Source organism: Etheostoma spectabile, chromosome 9, assembly GCF_008692095.1.
Source record: "Etheostoma spectabile isolate EspeVRDwgs_2016 chromosome 9, UIUC_Espe_1.0, whole genome shotgun sequence".
NCBI classification, from domain to species: Eukaryota; Metazoa; Chordata; class Actinopteri; order Perciformes; family Percidae; genus Etheostoma; species Etheostoma spectabile.
The window spans coordinates 9125500-9144245 of NC_045741.1; the positions used below are offsets into that span (position 1 = coordinate 9125500).

General features: G+C 39.9%; 1 protein-coding gene across 1 annotated transcript in view; it reads right to left on the reverse strand.

Annotated features, from left to right (window-relative positions):
* Positions 1-125: 125 nt before the first annotated feature.
* The window catches only part of brinp3a.2 (bone morphogenetic protein/retinoic acid inducible neural-specific 3a, tandem duplicate 2), a 46833-nt gene continuing 28212 nt past the window's right edge, over positions 126-18746 (reverse strand). Inside the window, exons 3-9 of the mRNA XM_032526426.1 lie at positions 17136-17326; positions 15057-15247; positions 10935-11040; positions 10484-10720; positions 8433-8655; positions 2054-2396; positions 126-1433 (exon numbers count right to left, since the gene is read on the reverse strand). Coding sequence (XP_032382317.1) covers positions 663-1433; positions 2054-2396; positions 8433-8655; positions 10484-10720; positions 10935-11040; positions 15057-15247; positions 17136-17326 — 2062 coding nt within the window. The 3' untranslated portion in view covers positions 126-662. The remainder of the gene's footprint in view (positions 1434-2053; positions 2397-8432; positions 8656-10483; positions 10721-10934; positions 11041-15056; positions 15248-17135; positions 17327-18746) is intronic.

Below are 18746 nucleotides of genomic sequence, written 5' to 3' on the forward strand. Positions count from 1 at the left end.
ATAATCTGAACATGAATGCGTGGACATTACAATCACTGCATCACTTAATTTATGCCGGCTCTAACATTTTAGAATAAGAGGAAAGCTTGTTAAAAGTATCAGGAAAAATGTTCCGACAGCTGGAATCTGTTATAACATGATGTTTTAATATCAATTTATCTACAAAATATTGACTGACACAACTGTATTCTGGTCTTCATGGGAAGTACACTGTCACTGAAGCAAAGGAACATATAAAAATTACAAACAAACAGTGTACCATTTTTACCATAAAATGTCCATTCATTTGGCATTGGTACTTACAGTATAAATGAGCAGAGTCATATTGAAACAGGATGGTTCAACTTTTATGTAGCGGTATTTGAATATACTGTAGAATTCTTTTGTTAAAGAGTTCGTTCTTGTCAAACAGTTGTGCGTTTTCTTGCTGATCCACCTCATTCTTTATGATATAGAACCAAAGGTAGGTACAAAACAGAAACCAAAACAACCAAATAAGTACATTCTTCAGCTGTCCACGGCTGGTTCTTTCCTGATTTACCCATACAGCTTGGTAATCCACAAAGACACAACTGTAAGCATCTCCACCAATGGGCATCATTCATATGTCCAGGAGTTCACTTTGTGGCCATGTACAGTCCAGATATCCCTTCAAGCAGCTGTTAACTGCACAACTTGGTGGTCTCGTAATCCATTGACTTGGGCAGACTAGAGCTGAAGGCCTGTAAGGAGGCATGAATGTGAACCACCTCGATGGCAGTCAGTTTGAGCCGATGCCGGAGAAGACAGGCAAACAGGTCTAGCCTCGGTTGACCCGGAGGGGACAGCCGGTTCACCCGGTCTCGTATTTCCAAGAGCTGAAGCATGGCAGTGTCCTGGGACCCTTGTGTGTATGGGTAGTCCAGCTGGAGAATCAAGTCGCGGATCGCCTCTGGGTCAAAGTGCATGCTGTAGCCAAAGACCTGGATGCTGTTGATCTTCATGTAGCCCAGGTTCCGAGCAGGATCTGTAATTTCTAAAGGCTCGTAATATGTACTGTCATTCACTCCACTTTGAGTCTTTATCCTGCTCCGAAGGTAGATATGAATGGTTTCAAAGAACGTCTTCCACTTGTTGCCCAGCGTCAGAGTCCAATTGAAGCACTCAAAGGGCAGGTCCAGTTTGGTGGCCTGCCAGTCTGGAAAATTATTCTCATTGACAGGGATGTACCAGCTCTCTGAGTGACTTCCTCCAAAGGGGTTGATATATAGAGTAAGGACAGGCTCCAAGGTGCTGTTCTTTGTAAGGCAGATCTGAAGGGATACTCCCAGCAGCATATGGACCATGTTGGACTTGTATTTGTTGCTCTTCAGCGTCAGCAGCATCCTCTTTCTCCACGATGGGTCAAACCAGCTGTTGAGCCGCATGTCATTGCTGATGAAGATTGCGTGGACCTATCAGACACACAGACATTATAGAAAAAATGTATAGACTTATCGCAAAATAGGCATAAGGTAAAGCACCCTCACTCCATTTTATCTATTTTTATGGAGCATGGTAACATGGTTACACACCGTTCAACTTACAGTGAATAATGAGCTCCCTTATTTTTATTTATAAAAAACAATTATTACGTTGAGGCATCTGACACTGGTTTGATTGTATGTTTATTATAAATGTCACACAATGTTTTGCCAAACAATGCCTGTAGGTAATATTAAGGAATGTAAAGAAAAAGTAAGTCTAATTTCTACCATGACTGGCTCGCCATATCTCATCTAAAAATCAAATCCCTAAAAAAATCTGAATTGGTTGTGTATAGTAATATTCTCTTTTTTATTTAAAACATCAATTAAGCATCCTCAGATGTACCGTACATCTAAAATCTATTTCAACAAATACAAGAGAAAACATGAGGAAACTATAAAGTTCCTCGGTAGCCAGAAGGTCAAGACATTGTAATGCTGGGTGGCTCCCATATGTGAGTTTATCCTCCCCAGGATGATGCTGTGAAAGACAGCTCAGCTCTTGGTCAGGCTCACATGATTGAACAAAAAGCTAAAAGAAAAAGTACCTCTAGCCTGCGGTCAGCTCTTTGCAGCAGGTAGCCCAGCTCCAAATCCTGGAGGTCCGTCTCGAATCCCAGGTAGTTCTCCGTAGAGTCCGCCACCATGGACCTGCAGGCCCCCTGCATCAGCACGAAGCCCGGGTTGCAGCTCCCACAGCGGGTGTGGTTGTCTGGTGCACATGCCGCGCAGGCCGAGCCTTCCCCAACAGAGCAGGGCGGAGGCAGCTGACAGGGGCTTTGCTCGTATCGGCAGTTGCAGCTTTGGAGCTCCTCAGAGAATGCACCAAGCTGGTTGTTCTCTGAGCAATACAGGAGAGACTGCAAATGACTCAGCCAGTAGGATTGAGGCCTGCACCAGGGAATGCAGAAAAACAGGAGGAGAGAGAGAGAGAGAGAGAGAGAGAGAAAGAGAGAGAAAGAAAGGTTATTGAAAGGTGTTCATAGGATGAGCTGGTTTAAAAGGTAGCTGCTTTATTAAGTCCAGGACACCTGTCTCGGTGTGGAGACAGCTTGCTCATTAAAAATTGGACGCATAATCAGCATAATGTAAGGTGTGTAGACCGGCCCGAGAGGATTCAAGTAAGCATGGTTTAGTTGAGGTCAAAATACCTCTGTGAAAGAGATTTTTTCATATCATTATTTCAACAGCTTTTCAATCATTATATACCAATGCGTCCTTTGGACTACACAATGCAATACTGCTAATAACAGAGACATCCAAATCATTTTTCAGCCAAATTAAGTAGGTCACTCCTTCAGTCCTTCTAGCATTTATCAGCATCAAAATGTTTAGAGTTATATTCTGATGTCACAGCTACGCATTTCTGGTTTAGCACAGTAAATCCACAATCCATCTTTTTTAGTTGGATATTCCCATCCGGGTAATGATCTCAACATTGTATGGAAGAAATAACTTGCTATTAAGTCAGGCTGTGTCAGACATGCATCTTGAAAGGATTTGATGAAGAATATTGAGCATAAACGTTGTTTGAAATGGAAGATACCTTAAAGCAAGATACAGTAGAAAGGAAGAAAGTTGTCTTTCATCAGTTTGTGACAGAAATATTAGAAGTACGCTGTAGCCGTAGGGTGACTGACTCTCAGACATACATATGAATTCCCAATGTGGGAATTTGATTTCCGTCTGTAGCACTTTCTTGACTGTGATCCTTTTATGCCTCTCAACCTTTTTTGCATGCTCAAGAGAAGGAATGCACAGTATATACCACTGAATTTCCTTCCAGGAAAAAAAACAATCTTTTTCTTTGATGAGGGTGTATTGTTGTAAACGTCATGCTAATCTGAAAATGTTTGCTGGATTACATTTGGAGCATCCTTCCTCAGTATCCCAATCGTATTGTGGGCTTGGCAGTCAGAAGCAAGTCTGTGTTCATAAAATCACTGATTTGCATATTAAAACCCCCTAATATAAAAAGCGGTCATGGGAAACGATCCGAAAGGGCTCTTCCTTTTTATCACGCGCTACCTGTGGCCAAGACATTTCACCTCCGACTGCTTTAGCAGAGCAAAGCAGTCGTCAAGACAAGACTGCAGCTGTACTGTTAGTTCCCTGGTGTGATTATGTACAGCTTTCCTGCTCCCTGCAACTCTCAGCCCAAACCACCGCTGTAAATCACAGTGTCTTCGAACTTCTTTGCCACTTTTATAAGAAGCTTGCAAAACTGAAAATAAATCAGCCAAATATATACAGTTGCTGTTTTTGTTTTTTGAAAAACCCAATAAAAACTACTCTCAGGCATTGATTCAAAGGACACTCAAGTTCTGTTTCTAGAGCCTCAGCCACCATTTTTCTAGTTTCAGGCTTTCTACAAGCTGAACCTGACTGCAAGGATTTGCTCTCATTTAGCCACAAGAGCATCAGTAAGGTCTAATGCTGATGTAGGGTGGTGATGCCTGGTTCACAGTCGGCGTTCCAGTTCATCCTTACAGTATTGAATGCGGTTGAAGTCAGGGCTCTTTTAAGTTATTCAACCCCAAATGGGGAAAAAAAAAATACTGGCTTTTTGCATTGTCATTGTCATTGTTTGGACATGGCTTTAGACATTGTCTACTGAGTCTGTCTCCAAAATAGTAGCCACAATGTTGGAAACACAATGTTGTCTAAAATACCAAAACAAGCAGCCACAAACCCAAATTACCCATATGAATGTAACAAAGGGTGTTCATGTACAGTGGGGCTCGAAAATGTGGGAAACCAAGGTAAAAATGGGTATTAATGTGCATAAAGAAGCCAAGAAACGATGGAAAAATCTCAAAAGCATCAAATGATAGATTAGACATTCGCATATGTCACAAAAATTCAGATTTTATTTTCATCATTTACGCTTTTAAAATAACAGAAAACAAAAAAAATGGTGTCTGCAAAAGTTTGGGCACCCTGCAGAGTTAATACCTTGTACTGCCACCTTTGGCAAGTATCACAGCTTGGAAATGCTTCTTGTAGCCAGCCAAGAGTCTTTCAATTCTTGTTTGAAATATCTTCACCCATTCTTCCTTACAAAAGTCTTCCATTTCTTTGAGAATTCTGGGCTGTCCATCACGTATTGCTCTTTTAAGGTCTATGCATAGATTTTCAATTTTTTTGAAGTCAGGAGATTGTGAAGGCCATGGCAAAACCTTCAGTGTACACGTCTTAATGTAATCCACCGTGGATTTTGAGGTGTGTTTAGGATCATTATCCATTTTTAGAAGCCATCCTCTCTTTAACTTCAGGTTTTTCACAGATGGTAACAAGTTAGCATGCAAAATTTGATGACATTTTATTGAAGCCATTTTTCCTTCTACTGGTGAAATGTTCCCTGTGCCACTGGCTGCAATACAATCCCAAAACATGATTGATCCACCCCCATGCTTAACAGTTGGACAGAGGTTCTTTTCATTGAATTCTGTGCCTTTTCTTCTCCAAACGTACCTGTGCTCATTCCGGCCAAAATGTTCTACTTTAACCTCCTCGGTCCACAGAACGTGTTTCCACAATGCATCAGGCTTGTCTATATCTACATTTGCAAACTTCAAACGCTGATTTTTGTGGTGAGGACACCAAAAGAGGCTTTCTTCGAATGACTCTTCCATGAAGACCATATTTGTACAAGTATCTCTTTATAGTGCGATTTTCTTTTCTCACAATCCTGCGAGCTGTTCTGTCTGATATTTTTCTTGGTCTTCCAGATCTTGCTTTAACTTCCACTGTTCCTGATGTCATTTCTTGCCTTTGCTAACTTCTTATAGCCTTCTCCTGCTTTGTGAGCAACATTTTTTCAGTTTCAGTTTTCTAGCCAACTGCTAGAAGAAGCCATGGTGCTGATTGTTGGGGCAAGGTCAGATGAGTCTGGGCATTTAAAACCTTAAGATTGATATCACCTGGTCTTTCCAGACGATGATTGAGAACAATCCGTGACACTGTCAGGTCTCAGCTTTCCAAACGGGGCGGAGCATGCTATAAACTCTGCAGGGTGCCCAAACTTATGCAGACGCCATTTTTTGTTTTCTGTTATTTTGAAAGTGTAAATGATGGAAATAAAATCTAACTTTTTGTGACATATTCTACGAATGTCTAATCTGTCATTTGATGCCTTTTGGAAATTTGGAATTTTCCATTTTTTTCTTGGCTTCTTTATGCACATAAATACAAATTTTTACCTGGGGTGCACAAACATTCAAGCCCCACTGTAGGTCTTGCCATATAAGGTATAAACTAGTGGTGTCATGATTGGATTGGATTTTCGATTTGAGCATTGTCCTTTCAGCAGTGACGGCAATACCACAATAAGAGCGACTAGAAGGAAGAAGGGTACTTTACAACAACAAAGGCAAACCAGTCAATAAGCCAATATAAAATAAAGCAAGAAAGAAAGCCAAAGCAATAAATACGAAGAATGTAAAGGAAGAAAAGGCCAGTGTGATGATATGCAATAATCAGGCCTTCTTGCCATTTTTCCTCTGTACAAATCCATATAATTGAAACAGCGTGAGGCCTGCAAAGATGAAATTGGTCTGATCTACTGAATCCTCCCTTGACAAGTTAATTAAAAAGCTTTTCAACATTTTTAGAGTCAAATCTTAATTACACTCTCTTAGTAGTCAAACAAAGATGAAATGACTCCTCCAGTGAAGCATTCAAGAACTTTGCATTCATGAAGAAAAAAATCCAGCATCCTTTTTGGGAGAAGCCTATGCACAAGAAAGGCATTTACTGAGCTGATTAAAGCAGAAGTACAGAAAACATCCCTTGAATGACAATGTGCATCATTATGCCTAATGGCTAAAGTTTGAGCACAAAGTATGCTGTGCAGTCTTATCATTACCCGGCTAATAAAAGCCAAGCTGACTGCTGCTTCGACTGGCTTATTCGCTCATAATTGTCAGCGTAGAGAAAAAGTAGCCCCCAGGAAGCAAAATCAATCACATATCTCTTATCTATCTCAAGTGCCTCAAACAGGATGTTAAAGAGAGGGTGAGGATTTTTTCAAGAGCTTTCGTTTCTCTCCCAGGCAAAACTGACAAACATCGCATTCTCAATCTCTTTCCACTGAGTATGGAGACTTCTGTGATGAGAGAAAAGACAGGGAAAGCTTCATAGTAGACGCAGCGGTATTTTCATAGATAAACACTGACTGGATGAGACCGATGACGCTCCCACTCCTTTTCTTGGCAAGTGGGTGGGAATATCAGCTGCATAGATCAGTGATTAATGTGTGTTTTGGCATTGTGGAGAGAGGACGACACAGATCAGGAATGAGACAGAGAAAAGAAGGGAGAGAGAAAGAGATAGAGAGACTGGACATTGAACAGAATGTACTGTATAGATTAATCTGCCGGTTGATTTATGTGTTGTGCTCTCTAGCATCGCCACCATTACTTTTTAAGCTCAGTCGATCCGAGCTCTGTGACTGACAGTAATGGTTGGATTCATCACTTCGGCAATCAGCTCCTCTGATAGAGGAAGGTAGCTTGAGTGAATGTGAATTTTATCCAGTCTTAAAACATCAGTCTTAAATTCGAAAACTGTCCTCGCCAGCATTGGTCATACACTCAAAATGGCCTATTTGTATTTGTTTTACCGACAAGTGACATCTTGCTGGAATAATAATGACTGTCCTCTCTCAGCAGCAGAGGCTGAAGGCACATGATGTTGTAATAACATTGAAAAAGTCACGGAGGAGATCCGAATGGAACAAAGGTTGTATAAAAAGTCCAACTTTTTATGCAAACTGATTTTCTCTCAGTTTACTGTTTCCTTGAGGGCAGTATTAATATTATTAAGCACACCATTTTAGTTCCCTACACTGACCCTTGACCACACATGATAAATCTCTAAATCTCTGATGCTGTGAAAGATATACAATTGTAAAAGTGGAATTGTTTTTTCATTTGCGGCCATGAAACCAATGCAGAGAATGTGGTTTTAAAGGGATTTCATGGAGATAAAAGCAAATGAAATGAAGATTTCATGAAGATTTCCTGAAGCCCAATAAAGATTTAAAGGAGCGAAGGCTAGTGGATTTCTAAAGTTGAAGTTTGGAGCAGCTGATGAAAGCAAAGTGAGCCAGGTAAGGTCATTTATGGTGATCTGCAAGATGAAAAGACGTGTCTTTGAAAAATGAACTGCTTTTGGTTGAAACTTTCTTTTACACTAGATGTCTGGCTTATGTCTTGTTTATCACTGCATTCCCACATTTAGCAGGATGCACCCAATGTATTGGCAAAAGCTGTACAAAAGAGATAAAAATGAATCCTATACAAATATATCAAAGGGGTATATAGCTTGTTTACTTCCACCAACATGATTAGTCTACAGAGAGAATGGCAGACTGTATCTCGTTGTACTGCAGATTTGGGCAAAAAAATGCCAGCAACCCTCATGGGATATACATCCAATAGAAAGAATATACAAACAGAGAACTACAATAAAAGAAATGACAGATTTAATGTAAATGTGCTGTATTTATATAGCGCTTTTCCAGTCTTAACAACTGCTCAAAGCGCTTTTACATCTACAGGAAACATTCACCATTCACACACATTCATACACTGTGGCGGGGGCTGCCGTACAAGGTGCCACCTGCTCATCAGATAAACACTCACACACATTCACACTCCAATGCGCAGCACCGGGGGCAACTCGGGGTTCAGTGTCTTGCCCAAGGACACTTCGACAATGACTGCAGGGGCGAGGATCAAACCACCAACCTTCCGATTGGCAGGCAACCGCTCTACCACTGAGCCACAGCCGCCCCAATGTAAACATGTTGGCTGCAGGTTAACTCAGGATCAAAGTTAAAACAGATAAATGCTTTGTCCAATTGTTAAAAAAAATACATAGCTAACATACACATGAGATGAATGTTTCAGCAGTTGTGCTCACCGTTCTCTTGGTAGGCGGACTTGGGGCTGTCGGTGACATCTTTTACTGAGACTGAAGAGCTTGAAGATCACTCTCTGGGCTCGTTTGGAGAGGAGCCGCATGCTGTTCTCCAACTGCTCATATCGCAACTGGAACAAGTTGTCCATCGACCACAAGTGTTGGATGCTTGACACGTTCAGGAAAAAGTTCTGGGGCAGCCTCGCAAAGAATACCTTGAATTCATCTGTAACCACAGAAAAGACACAAACGTACGTGGGGAAATCTAATCATTTCACATTTCATCATCAATACAGCAATACAGCACACTGACATGGTTATTTCCAAGATGCTATCCTCATTAATACATGCAACATTAAATATTACCATGGCAAATTGATATTATATTCTACAATATGAGTTGTTACACTTTACTGCAACATAATGGACAACTTGCAAATAGTGTACAATGTTAACAGTATATCTACGTTGCCTTAATTGAATTTGAATGGCCTTAAATGTCTTCTCTAACAAGCTAACAAGAACACATTTTGAGTTCATGCTTGGACTCCATTATAAATGTCCTGCTTTCATATAATACATTTAAAAGTCAATGGTAACCGCCTGAAATCCGTCGTAAATGCAATGTGCTAATGTGATATTTTCTGAATTTACGACTCAACAGGTGTCAACACTCCATTCAACAATTGACCAGTGCTCATTGGATTGTGGGGTGCTATGAAACACAGACGTTGCACCAGTTGTGTCCTCCAGTTTTAGGCGGAAGATGGCTGTATTTCTTAGTTGCATTTGCAGGAGCCTTTGAAATTTGACAGACCTTGGCAGCATATTCTATTCAGGCTAGAAATATACATGTTGGAGAACCTTGAATTGAGACAGCATCTGGCAGGTGGTGCTTTGAAAAGTCAGCTCAAACATGTTTCATTATGTTCAGTGAAGCAAAAAGGAAACCAAAAGTATCCGGAATGACACTAAAGATGATAAAAGAGATGAGAGAGTCCACTTGTAGAAGAAAGCAATAGGCTTTGCCTATGGGTCTTATTAGTATTATTATAATTATTTCAGGTATATATGTTGTTTAAAATTGCAAAATATAGAATCTCTGATGCAGTATTACTACTGCAAACTAGTATGACCATCACATTTATTTTTCCCTTAATAGGTAAAGCTCCTTCATCCACGTTGCTTCTTTTAAATTGCACCATTGTAACGATGAGCTACACTACTGAAAGTCCTGCATGAAACATTAAGTAACTGTTTTGGATTTCTGATTCTGTTATGTATGTTATGATTTGTCACCATTTGGTTCAAGGTTAACACAAGTATTGGTACTCAGGAGAAGTCACTTTTCAGTGGTTAGACCACTTCTTGGCATCTTCGTCTGTAGATAAAACAGTCACCTAGAATTCTATGGTCTCCCTCACTGAAGGACACATTCCTGACACTTGGGCACATCTGCATTCTGGGCACGCTCATGCCCTTACTTCCCACCCAGCTATTAAAACATAAACTTTGAAAGTAATTGCACTTAGGGATATTTCAGCCAAATCTAAGGAGTGGAAAAAAGACAACCATTTTGATTTCACCTGAGTAATAATGACCATGCAGGGTGACCGAGCACATCAAAAATACCCAAACATTATGCTAAAAGCTTTAGCTCAAACTCTGTTTCCCCGGTGATGTGAAAAGCTGGACAGGCAATAAATGGCTTTTATAGCTGATTAATCTGCTCTAGACATATTGTAAACTGCCTGAGCGAAAGCTGTTGATTATTTTTTCATTCAGTCCTGTTGCACTGTTAATTTCCTTTATACAGATAGTGTTCCAGGACCTAGGATTCACAACCTAGCTATTAAAGCTCACCTATAAATCATAGAACAGGGAGGAACATACACACAGGAACCTCACTCAGATTTAACGGTGCAGATAAAACACTTGAATTCATCCTCACTCCCTCTCATATGAATGATTTATATTCTAAAAGTTAGATTTTGGATGAGGCATGCAACGTAAAAGGAAGCAAAAATGCATTATTTTCTAGAGGGATTTCTTACCCGATTCTTCAAACTCTTTATACAGCATCCCCCATGTCTCTGTGATCCTCTCCAGGCTCTCCTCCATGGCTTGGATGTCCATATATGGACAGTTACACTCTGGGAACTTGGGGTCACAATGGCACCAGCATTCGTTGTCCTTGCAGACAAAATCACCCTCTCCATTACAGGCTATGTAGCTGAGAGCAGCCTGCACAAAGCTTTCTCTCAAGTAGTCTGGGAGGATCACCTGCAAGCCTATAAATTCAAGCTAGGTTTAGTATCATCATCAAACTGTGAACTTGGGGAGTGACAGTGGAAGTGCAGTGGCGATATATTGCTGGCTGAGCTAATAACTTACCTACAATCTATAAGTTTAAATGTTTGTATGCCAAACTGCATATTCAGGATAATGTTGAATCTCTAAAACAGATCATGACAATCACAACAAAGTGGTAAAATTCAGACAAACCTTGCAGCTGGACTTTATTTTCAGAGCTCTGAACCAGCACGGAGCTAACGGAGTCGAGGTTGTCATAGTTACTGCATCCAAGAGGACCTGTGCGGGTCTCTGTCACCTGGGTAACAACAAATGAAAAGCTAATTTGTAAATCCTCGACAGCCTCCATTTTAAAAAGCAGATGAAAAAAACATGCCATAAATTGCCTTCTCTGTTCTGTTCAAAGGAAGTAGTTTCTACATAATCGATTGTACTTGAGAATGGGAAAGAAATGGAAAACTGGGGTAAGCTCATTTAGATTCCTCTAAATTGCTACACGAGTGCTTTGCTACACTCATTTATCTGCAAGAATGCTACACGTTTCTTTTTTTATCTAGAGACTGATTGAAGACATTCCGATTGACCTTTGCCACAAATCAGCCCTTTTTTCACTTCATTTGCAAGAAGAGATCTTATTCTAGCGCTCTCCTTTTGGTTGCTCTGACACGGTGGAGAGCATTTAACTGATTCTCATTTTTCTCTCTTTGTGGTTGCAGGACACCATATTTTGTTCAGCGATTTGTCCTGGTCAGGCTTGTCAGTGGACAGTTGGTGTAAAGTGACAGATGGATGAGGCGAGACAATGAGGGTCAGTCGATCAGTAACACAATCATGGAGGGCTGATGGGCTTGGGAACTCATATGAGGCCGGTGCTGCAGGGAAGTGAAAACTCACTACATGGCTCTTTAATCAAAAGCCTAATCCAGAAGTAAGGGGTTTGTGAGAGGTAGAATAAATATGCTGAATGAGAAAAGGAAAATGAAGATCATTTGAGAGCAATTCCTCAACAATAATATCCATATCACATTCTAAATCCCTTGTTTCCCTTGTGAGGGATTTTAATGCTGATATGAATTTGAGGAAATGAGATACAACCCACATGCACATTCGATCCTTAAAAGGAATTATTTGATATGCCATATGATATGCCATATGGCAAAACATTGAATGATGAGCAGAGCATTCAATTTCCGTTTTGCATAGCAGCTGCTATTCACTAAGAAATACATTCTGGTATATTAAAAATACTTAATCGGACATTATTGGCCACCTGTATCTTGGAACATGGTTCTAGGAATGAAGTAAAACCATGAGCTTTGTGAAAGATTTGCACTTTTCCTTTGTATATGTTAATTTTGTATTGTATTAAGTATTCATTATGACATGATGTGAACTTTTAGTCCAGGTGCTACAGTGCATATAAAATATTTCACTGACTCATTTAAACAGAAGAGTCAGAGCAAGACAAGCACAGAAAGAGGATCGTTTCAATCATTGCCACATGCAGCAATTTTTTTTTAAATTACAACTAACTTGCACTGATTTTAGCTCTAGTTTGGTCTCCACCAGCTCCTGAGAAACCTATCTTTCGGTAGAGCTTAAAATTTATTCAGGAAATGGTGATAATGACTAGAAGTTTTAAGTCTTAAATTGTATTAGCTTTTGAGTAATATGTGGGAGCTTAAGTTTTTGTTTTTTGGTTTGAAATGTATCGCTGTGGCAGTTTTTGTTTTATTTTACTATTTGGTGTCCTCATGCCATGAATATGCTGTTAAAATAAAGAGTCGTTTGAGTGTGATCATAGAGTACACAAGGAAGTTAGCCGTCTATCTACTCTGTGATAGTCCAAAAAGCAATCGCTTGAGACTGGGAAAGCAAAAATGTAGGCTATTTCTCTACCAAAATGAGAACACAATACAATTGGGAGGCAGCCGACTAAATGAAAATATGAAACCAGAGATTCCTGCTGTGTCCTTGCTGTGTGCAGACACACTAGCAAATATGGCCTGAGTGGAAATATCGTCATCGATTCAGTCTGTGAAATTCTCAAAGGGTAACAAAAATGACCCCAGATGCTCTTGAACAACTGTGGTTATTACTCATTATTACTCACAAACAAGCCGACCTGATCACAGTCTCTGCTCTGGGCCGTGACTTCTTCCAGAGAGCCCAAATTACTACAGCCAATCCCAAGCACACCACAACAGTAACATGCCTTTCCTCCAAAATGTGCTTCAATTTCCCCTTTGCATGGGGGCAAAAGAAGGGGGGTGGGGGGGCTTCTTTGTCTCACCAGCCCTTTCTCATTCATTCCTCAACTTGTTCGATTTCAAATTCATGCAGAGGATTGCTTAGTTATCTGTTCCGCTGCTGCGTGGGTCAATGCCCTGTGGAAATGATGCACGAGCGTGGAGGAATCTGTCGCTCCTTTGACTCACTTTCTACCAGTGACGGAGGTGAATCTCTCCTCTTTCCACTTCCTACCTGTCAGTTACGCCAGATGACTGCTTTTAGAGCATGAAAGCACACACTCTCTCTTCTTCTATTCCCCTCTATAGCTACAGAAAAAAAGGCATCTGCTGCCGAACCTCTGATGCGGCCACCTTGGCTGCAAAAGAACCCCCGCTGAACACAATGTAGTGAGAGGACAGAGCTTTGATATAAGTACAGGGATTCTGATTCATGTTCATCTACAGCAGAGAAAAGACACACTTTGAGCAGACTGCTGCTGTGTTCTGAGGAATGAAAAAAAGGCAGAGAGGATATCCTCTGCTATGTAGCCTCATTAACCCCATATGCTGCCTGAAGGTGACAACCGGAGGCAGAAACCTGTCTGGACGCTGTGTTTCACAAGACTCATTTATCTTCCCTTCACCATATGTGTTCATCACGGAGCTTCCTCCAGACCGGATGTGTTCACAGAGGCTGAAGTTCACGTCTCATCACAAGCAGGTTGATAAAAACTATCCACTGTATTTTTGTCACCGGTTTTGAATTGTATTATAACACAATATTTTTTTTTTTACTTTGCAAATGACAACTGGAAGGCGCAGAGAAATTTGAGAAAGACCTTGGAATCTGGGATTGTTTCACAGTGTGTGCACTGTAGAGATGAATATGTACACAGAGAGTTTGCATAATTTTAAACCTATTAAAGACTGAATTTATTGGTTTAGAAGTCTTCTTTTATACCATTTATCTTATCTTAAGTCTTCTTGTATGTCTTACTGATACTTCTTGTATGTCTTTCATATGACATTTTGAGCTTTTATATTTAACATATGCTGTTTATTTATTACCTGTTAGGAATTAGATAGAAAGGTTGTTATCAGAGACAAAAATTGTGTATCTTATAATTGTGTCAAGACTAACTTCCTGTACCATAGTTGCTCTCCATACTTTGCTATTTACTAATTTGACAATGCCAAAGGCATCGTTTATTGGAATCGCCCATGTCCCGCCTCCTGCTGTCACCAATTGGACGGCAGCGAGAACCAATTAGATGCAATGCTGCCCTGAGAAAATATTTCAAGTTCAACTTGCTTCTGATATACTATAGTTAGTTTGGGACAGAATATCATATAGTATCACTCCCAGCTATGGTAATTGTGTTTTGCTGTCTTTTTTAAAGAAGGGAAGTGTCATAAGACGCTTCTCTAGGTAGTTTCCCACGTTAGCAGCTCCAGTTGGCAGTGAGACGTAAATCCTTCAACCCACCAATCATGTACGGAGATTTTGTGCATGCTCATCTTTACGATCAAAGCCAGTCTGCTACTTAATAGCAAAGGATAAAAGAGAAACAAGATTAAATGTTTCCTGTTTTTTTTTCTTTTTTGGGGGGGGTCTCTGCTGCCAAAGAAAATACGTCACCCCTCCCCCCCCACCCCCGTAGCAGTAGAACGTTTTCTTTAATATAATTTGAACAAATGTACTCTGCTTTATTAGATACAACTGTTGTATCTAGTAAAAAAATGTTGCCAAACAAATGTTGCCTAATTTAGTAATTTGTTTTAGTCTAGGTAATTACATACGTGATCTCAGGTTGGATTGGTATTTTCTACATAAACACAGGAAAACAATTTGCAGAAATTTTAATTTTGTACAAATATGAGAGAAAATACTGTAGGAACAAAAGCAACAAAACGTTGCCCAAGAAGTAGGAGAGACAGTAATCCACAAAGACTACCAGCCTTCTAGCTTTTTTCCATCCTAGGTTGTCAGCTCGCCTATGTCAACAATTGACTGTTAAGTAACCAATGCATCAGTGTGTGAATGTGCCCAAAGAAATCAACAACAGAGAAACGAAGGCATTACCTTGATGGCAGTGGAGGCGATCTGGATGTGGTGCAGCTTGCGCAGAGTGCTCTCCCTGTCGATGAAATAGGAGGCAGCCAGCTGGTGCAGAGCTTCCAGAGTCACAGTGGAGGAGTTACCCGAGTAATCGCTCACCTCTGCTTTCTTACTCAGCTTCCTCTTGTCAACAAATATCGTTAAGGCCTCTTCTCCTGCACAGAAACATAACATTTAAAAACAAAATGCTAGTTTGATTTTTTTTTTAAGGGTGTGCACATCATCTATTATTATTATTAAGGACTTCTCAAAGGATTGTGGTGTGTTACTCTGACAGAAAATCAAAGAGTTAATAATCTTAAGTGTTTAAGTGATTTTTGGTGTTTGTTACTATCTTTTGCACTCATCGCTGATGTGTTAATGTGCTACTCTTCTAGCAAATCACTTGTAAATCAAAATGTGTGCCAACAATTGCATGTCAGGTCTTTTCACTGACTTTCTGTAAATGAGGTTTGAGTGTCTGTTGTTGCCACTCTTTTCACAGCAGCTGACAACAACTTTTTGTTGTTTTGAATATATTCCAAATAATCAACAATTAAACACTCTGCCATACTTTTAAAACCTGCCCACGGCTCTGCTCCAGGAGATACACAGGGGCCACCATGCAGGAGCCCTCGGGGTACAAAGACACTTGACCACAATTAGGATAAGCCACATCATCCTGAATCAGTAGCCGCCTATCACAGCAATCAGCACTTCATAAGTATAGGGGCCAAGGTGCCGCACACTCATTGCTTAAGAGTCCCCAAGACACTGCACATCATATTCCTCATCATAATGCAGTGTTAATGCTTAAGGGCCATTTTCTGCCCACTGCCTTTTCTTCCTCAGCTGCTGAAGGGCACCCTCTTAATACCACAATCTATTTATTAATTTCATTAAGTCCATATGTTTCTCAACAGAGAGGCAATCCATTCAGAACCACAGAGGCATATCTCTGGCAACAAGCCAAGTCAAACTCCTCATTCTCCTCTCTTCATATGACTAAGTGCTGGCTGGGAGCCAGAGTGAGAAGCTGCATCAGCTCAGGCAGCTGATAGGTTTGCATTGTATGCAGCCACTCACAACAGTGACCTTTTTTAAGTCAGGAGTAAGGTCTAAAATAATTGACAAGTGTTGCTCTGTAAAAGCAAATCGGCTTTGCAAGACTTGCCTGGACCTATCTTGCATTTAAAAATATTTTTTTCCCCTTTTTTTCTTCACTCAGAGGACCATTAATGCTCGTCCATTCATCACACTGCCGAAAACCAAAAATGGGGTGACTGTGACGAGGAGTGGCGGGTTTACATTACACAGGCTTTTACATGTATTCATAAAATATATCTCAGAAGAGCAATATCTGTGCTGCCAGTGGCATATTATTTTGCTGATGTGTTATTTAGTTACTTACTATGACTGAGTTATTGTGCCATGTCCATCTGTTTTCCATATGCAACGCCTAGGGGACCAAACTCTAAAAGCTTTTATCAACACAACTTGTATACTTAACTATAGCCTATATCATCTGGGAGGGAAGTAATTCCTAAAAGCACATTTTTCCTCACACTGCAACATTGTAATACAACACTACTTCTCCTTAATGTCTGTGTTTTCAACCTTATTTGCATACTTGCTGCATTCAGTTAGCCTGATCATCATCTTTGGGTCAAGTCAATTGAAACATTACAAAAGGACAGTTTTCAACAATTACTCTAAATTATTAAACTGGCAACAGATGATACAATCTGCCAGCAACAACATCATTTTCATCCAAATACATTAAGGGTGGCTCACTAACAATGAGCAGACCTCTTTTGTCAACGTCTGCCTGAAATCAAGAACCCATTGTTCCGGTGATCACGTTGATTTTTTTATGTGCCTCAATTTCATACATGGTGAGCTAGTATGCAGAAAATGAAAAGGGTGCATGGCTTTGTGAACAAACTGAATACTGGTGGAGTCTGTTTGGCCAATTTATTCCAAGGTTTCAATTAGTTAACATAAAGATACTAAAACAATGTAATCTACCTATTTGTGTTTAAGCTTAACAGTTTCTTTGTTTACCTCCCAGTGTAGCTGACAACAGGAAGTGAGTCCCATACTTCCTGATTAGATTGTCAGTGATCATCTGGGTGGTGGGCCTGCGGCCCAGCAGTCGAATGTTCCTGATGAACTCAGGAGTCAGAGGTAACGAAGATGCCAAGAAATCTCTCCTTTCCACTGCTAAGTTGTTCACCTTCCATCTCCCAAACTCCCTAGGAAAAAAACAAAACAAAACAACAAATATAAGCATACACTGTATTAAGTGTGGAGTTTGGTTAACAGTGTGGTAAGGAAAAAAAAAATAACAAGTTGATTTTTAAATGTATTAACAAAAACGTCATACACATTTAAAACAATTAACTTAGCATGTAAAGTGTTTACCAAAGAAATACCTACATTAATGCCTTAATGTGGTCTCTCTCTTTTAATATGACAGTAATCGGAATATCTTTCAGTTTGGACTGTTGGTTGAAGCGATTTAGAAACATCGCCTTGAGCTCTTGACATTTTTGACTTTCTCAGATTTCTTTTTAATTTTATGAACTAAATGATGCATTAATTAGTCAACAATAATCAAACAATTAATTCAGAATGAGAATAGTCATTATGGCAGCCGCAGTACTGCTAAGGTAGAGGGGTGAGCCTGCAGAGGGCTATTTCTCCTCTGCTTCTTGTACTGTAGCGACATCATTTAGGTACATCATTTGCCTAGGTAAGCAGAATAAATGACTAGAAGAGAGAGACAGTGAAAAGGAGAAAGAGAAAGTAGTGATATTAATTCATTGTCATTCTCTGCTTTTGCAATGGGAAGACTCCCTCAACCATGGCGATACAGCCTGAACCAAGGTGAAAGTGAATTGATGGAGAAAGAAAGAAAGAAAGAGAAAATGAGAAAAGAGAGAAAGCTAGTGAGAAGACAGTAGAAAAGAAAAAAAAAAAAAAAAACATCCAGAACAAAAACTGGTATTATTTGAAACCATGATTGTCACCTGGAACGGAAATGTGCTCCTGCTGTACAGCTGACAGATGCTTTCCTTAATAGTCCATCATGACAGAGATATGCATTGAAATGAATAAAGTACAAGGTGGTACAAGAAATAGCCCCATTGCTAAAATAGAAAATACATAATGTAATGAAAGAGAAACAAAGTGTTTGCAAAAATCCCATAAAAATGAAAGCAGTAAAAGCAGCACTTTTGTTGCCTTTTCATGTTCTTCTGTAACACTGTATGTCTGACCCCAACCATAAGTACATCTTACAGTATATGCTGGGCTTATATGAATCTCATTGATATGCCTTGGACATGTTCAAAATTGATTGCCTCACATATTTGAAAGTGCTATTACTAGTGCTGTCAGCTAAACACAGTATTAACGGCATTAACGCAAACCCACTTCAACGGCATACACTTTTAATCATGAGATTAACGTTCTTTTTGGCCCAGCAAACGTAGTTTTTTCACAAGCTGTTGCAACATCTAGTAACGTTAGTATACTATAACACCACACTGGATCTAGCTATACCGGAAACAAAACACCAAGCACGCCAGTAAGATTCTGAATGGAAGTTTACTTTTTAAAAAGTTGCCAAATGGTTCCATTTAAAAGACATGACAATGTTGTTTTCAATAA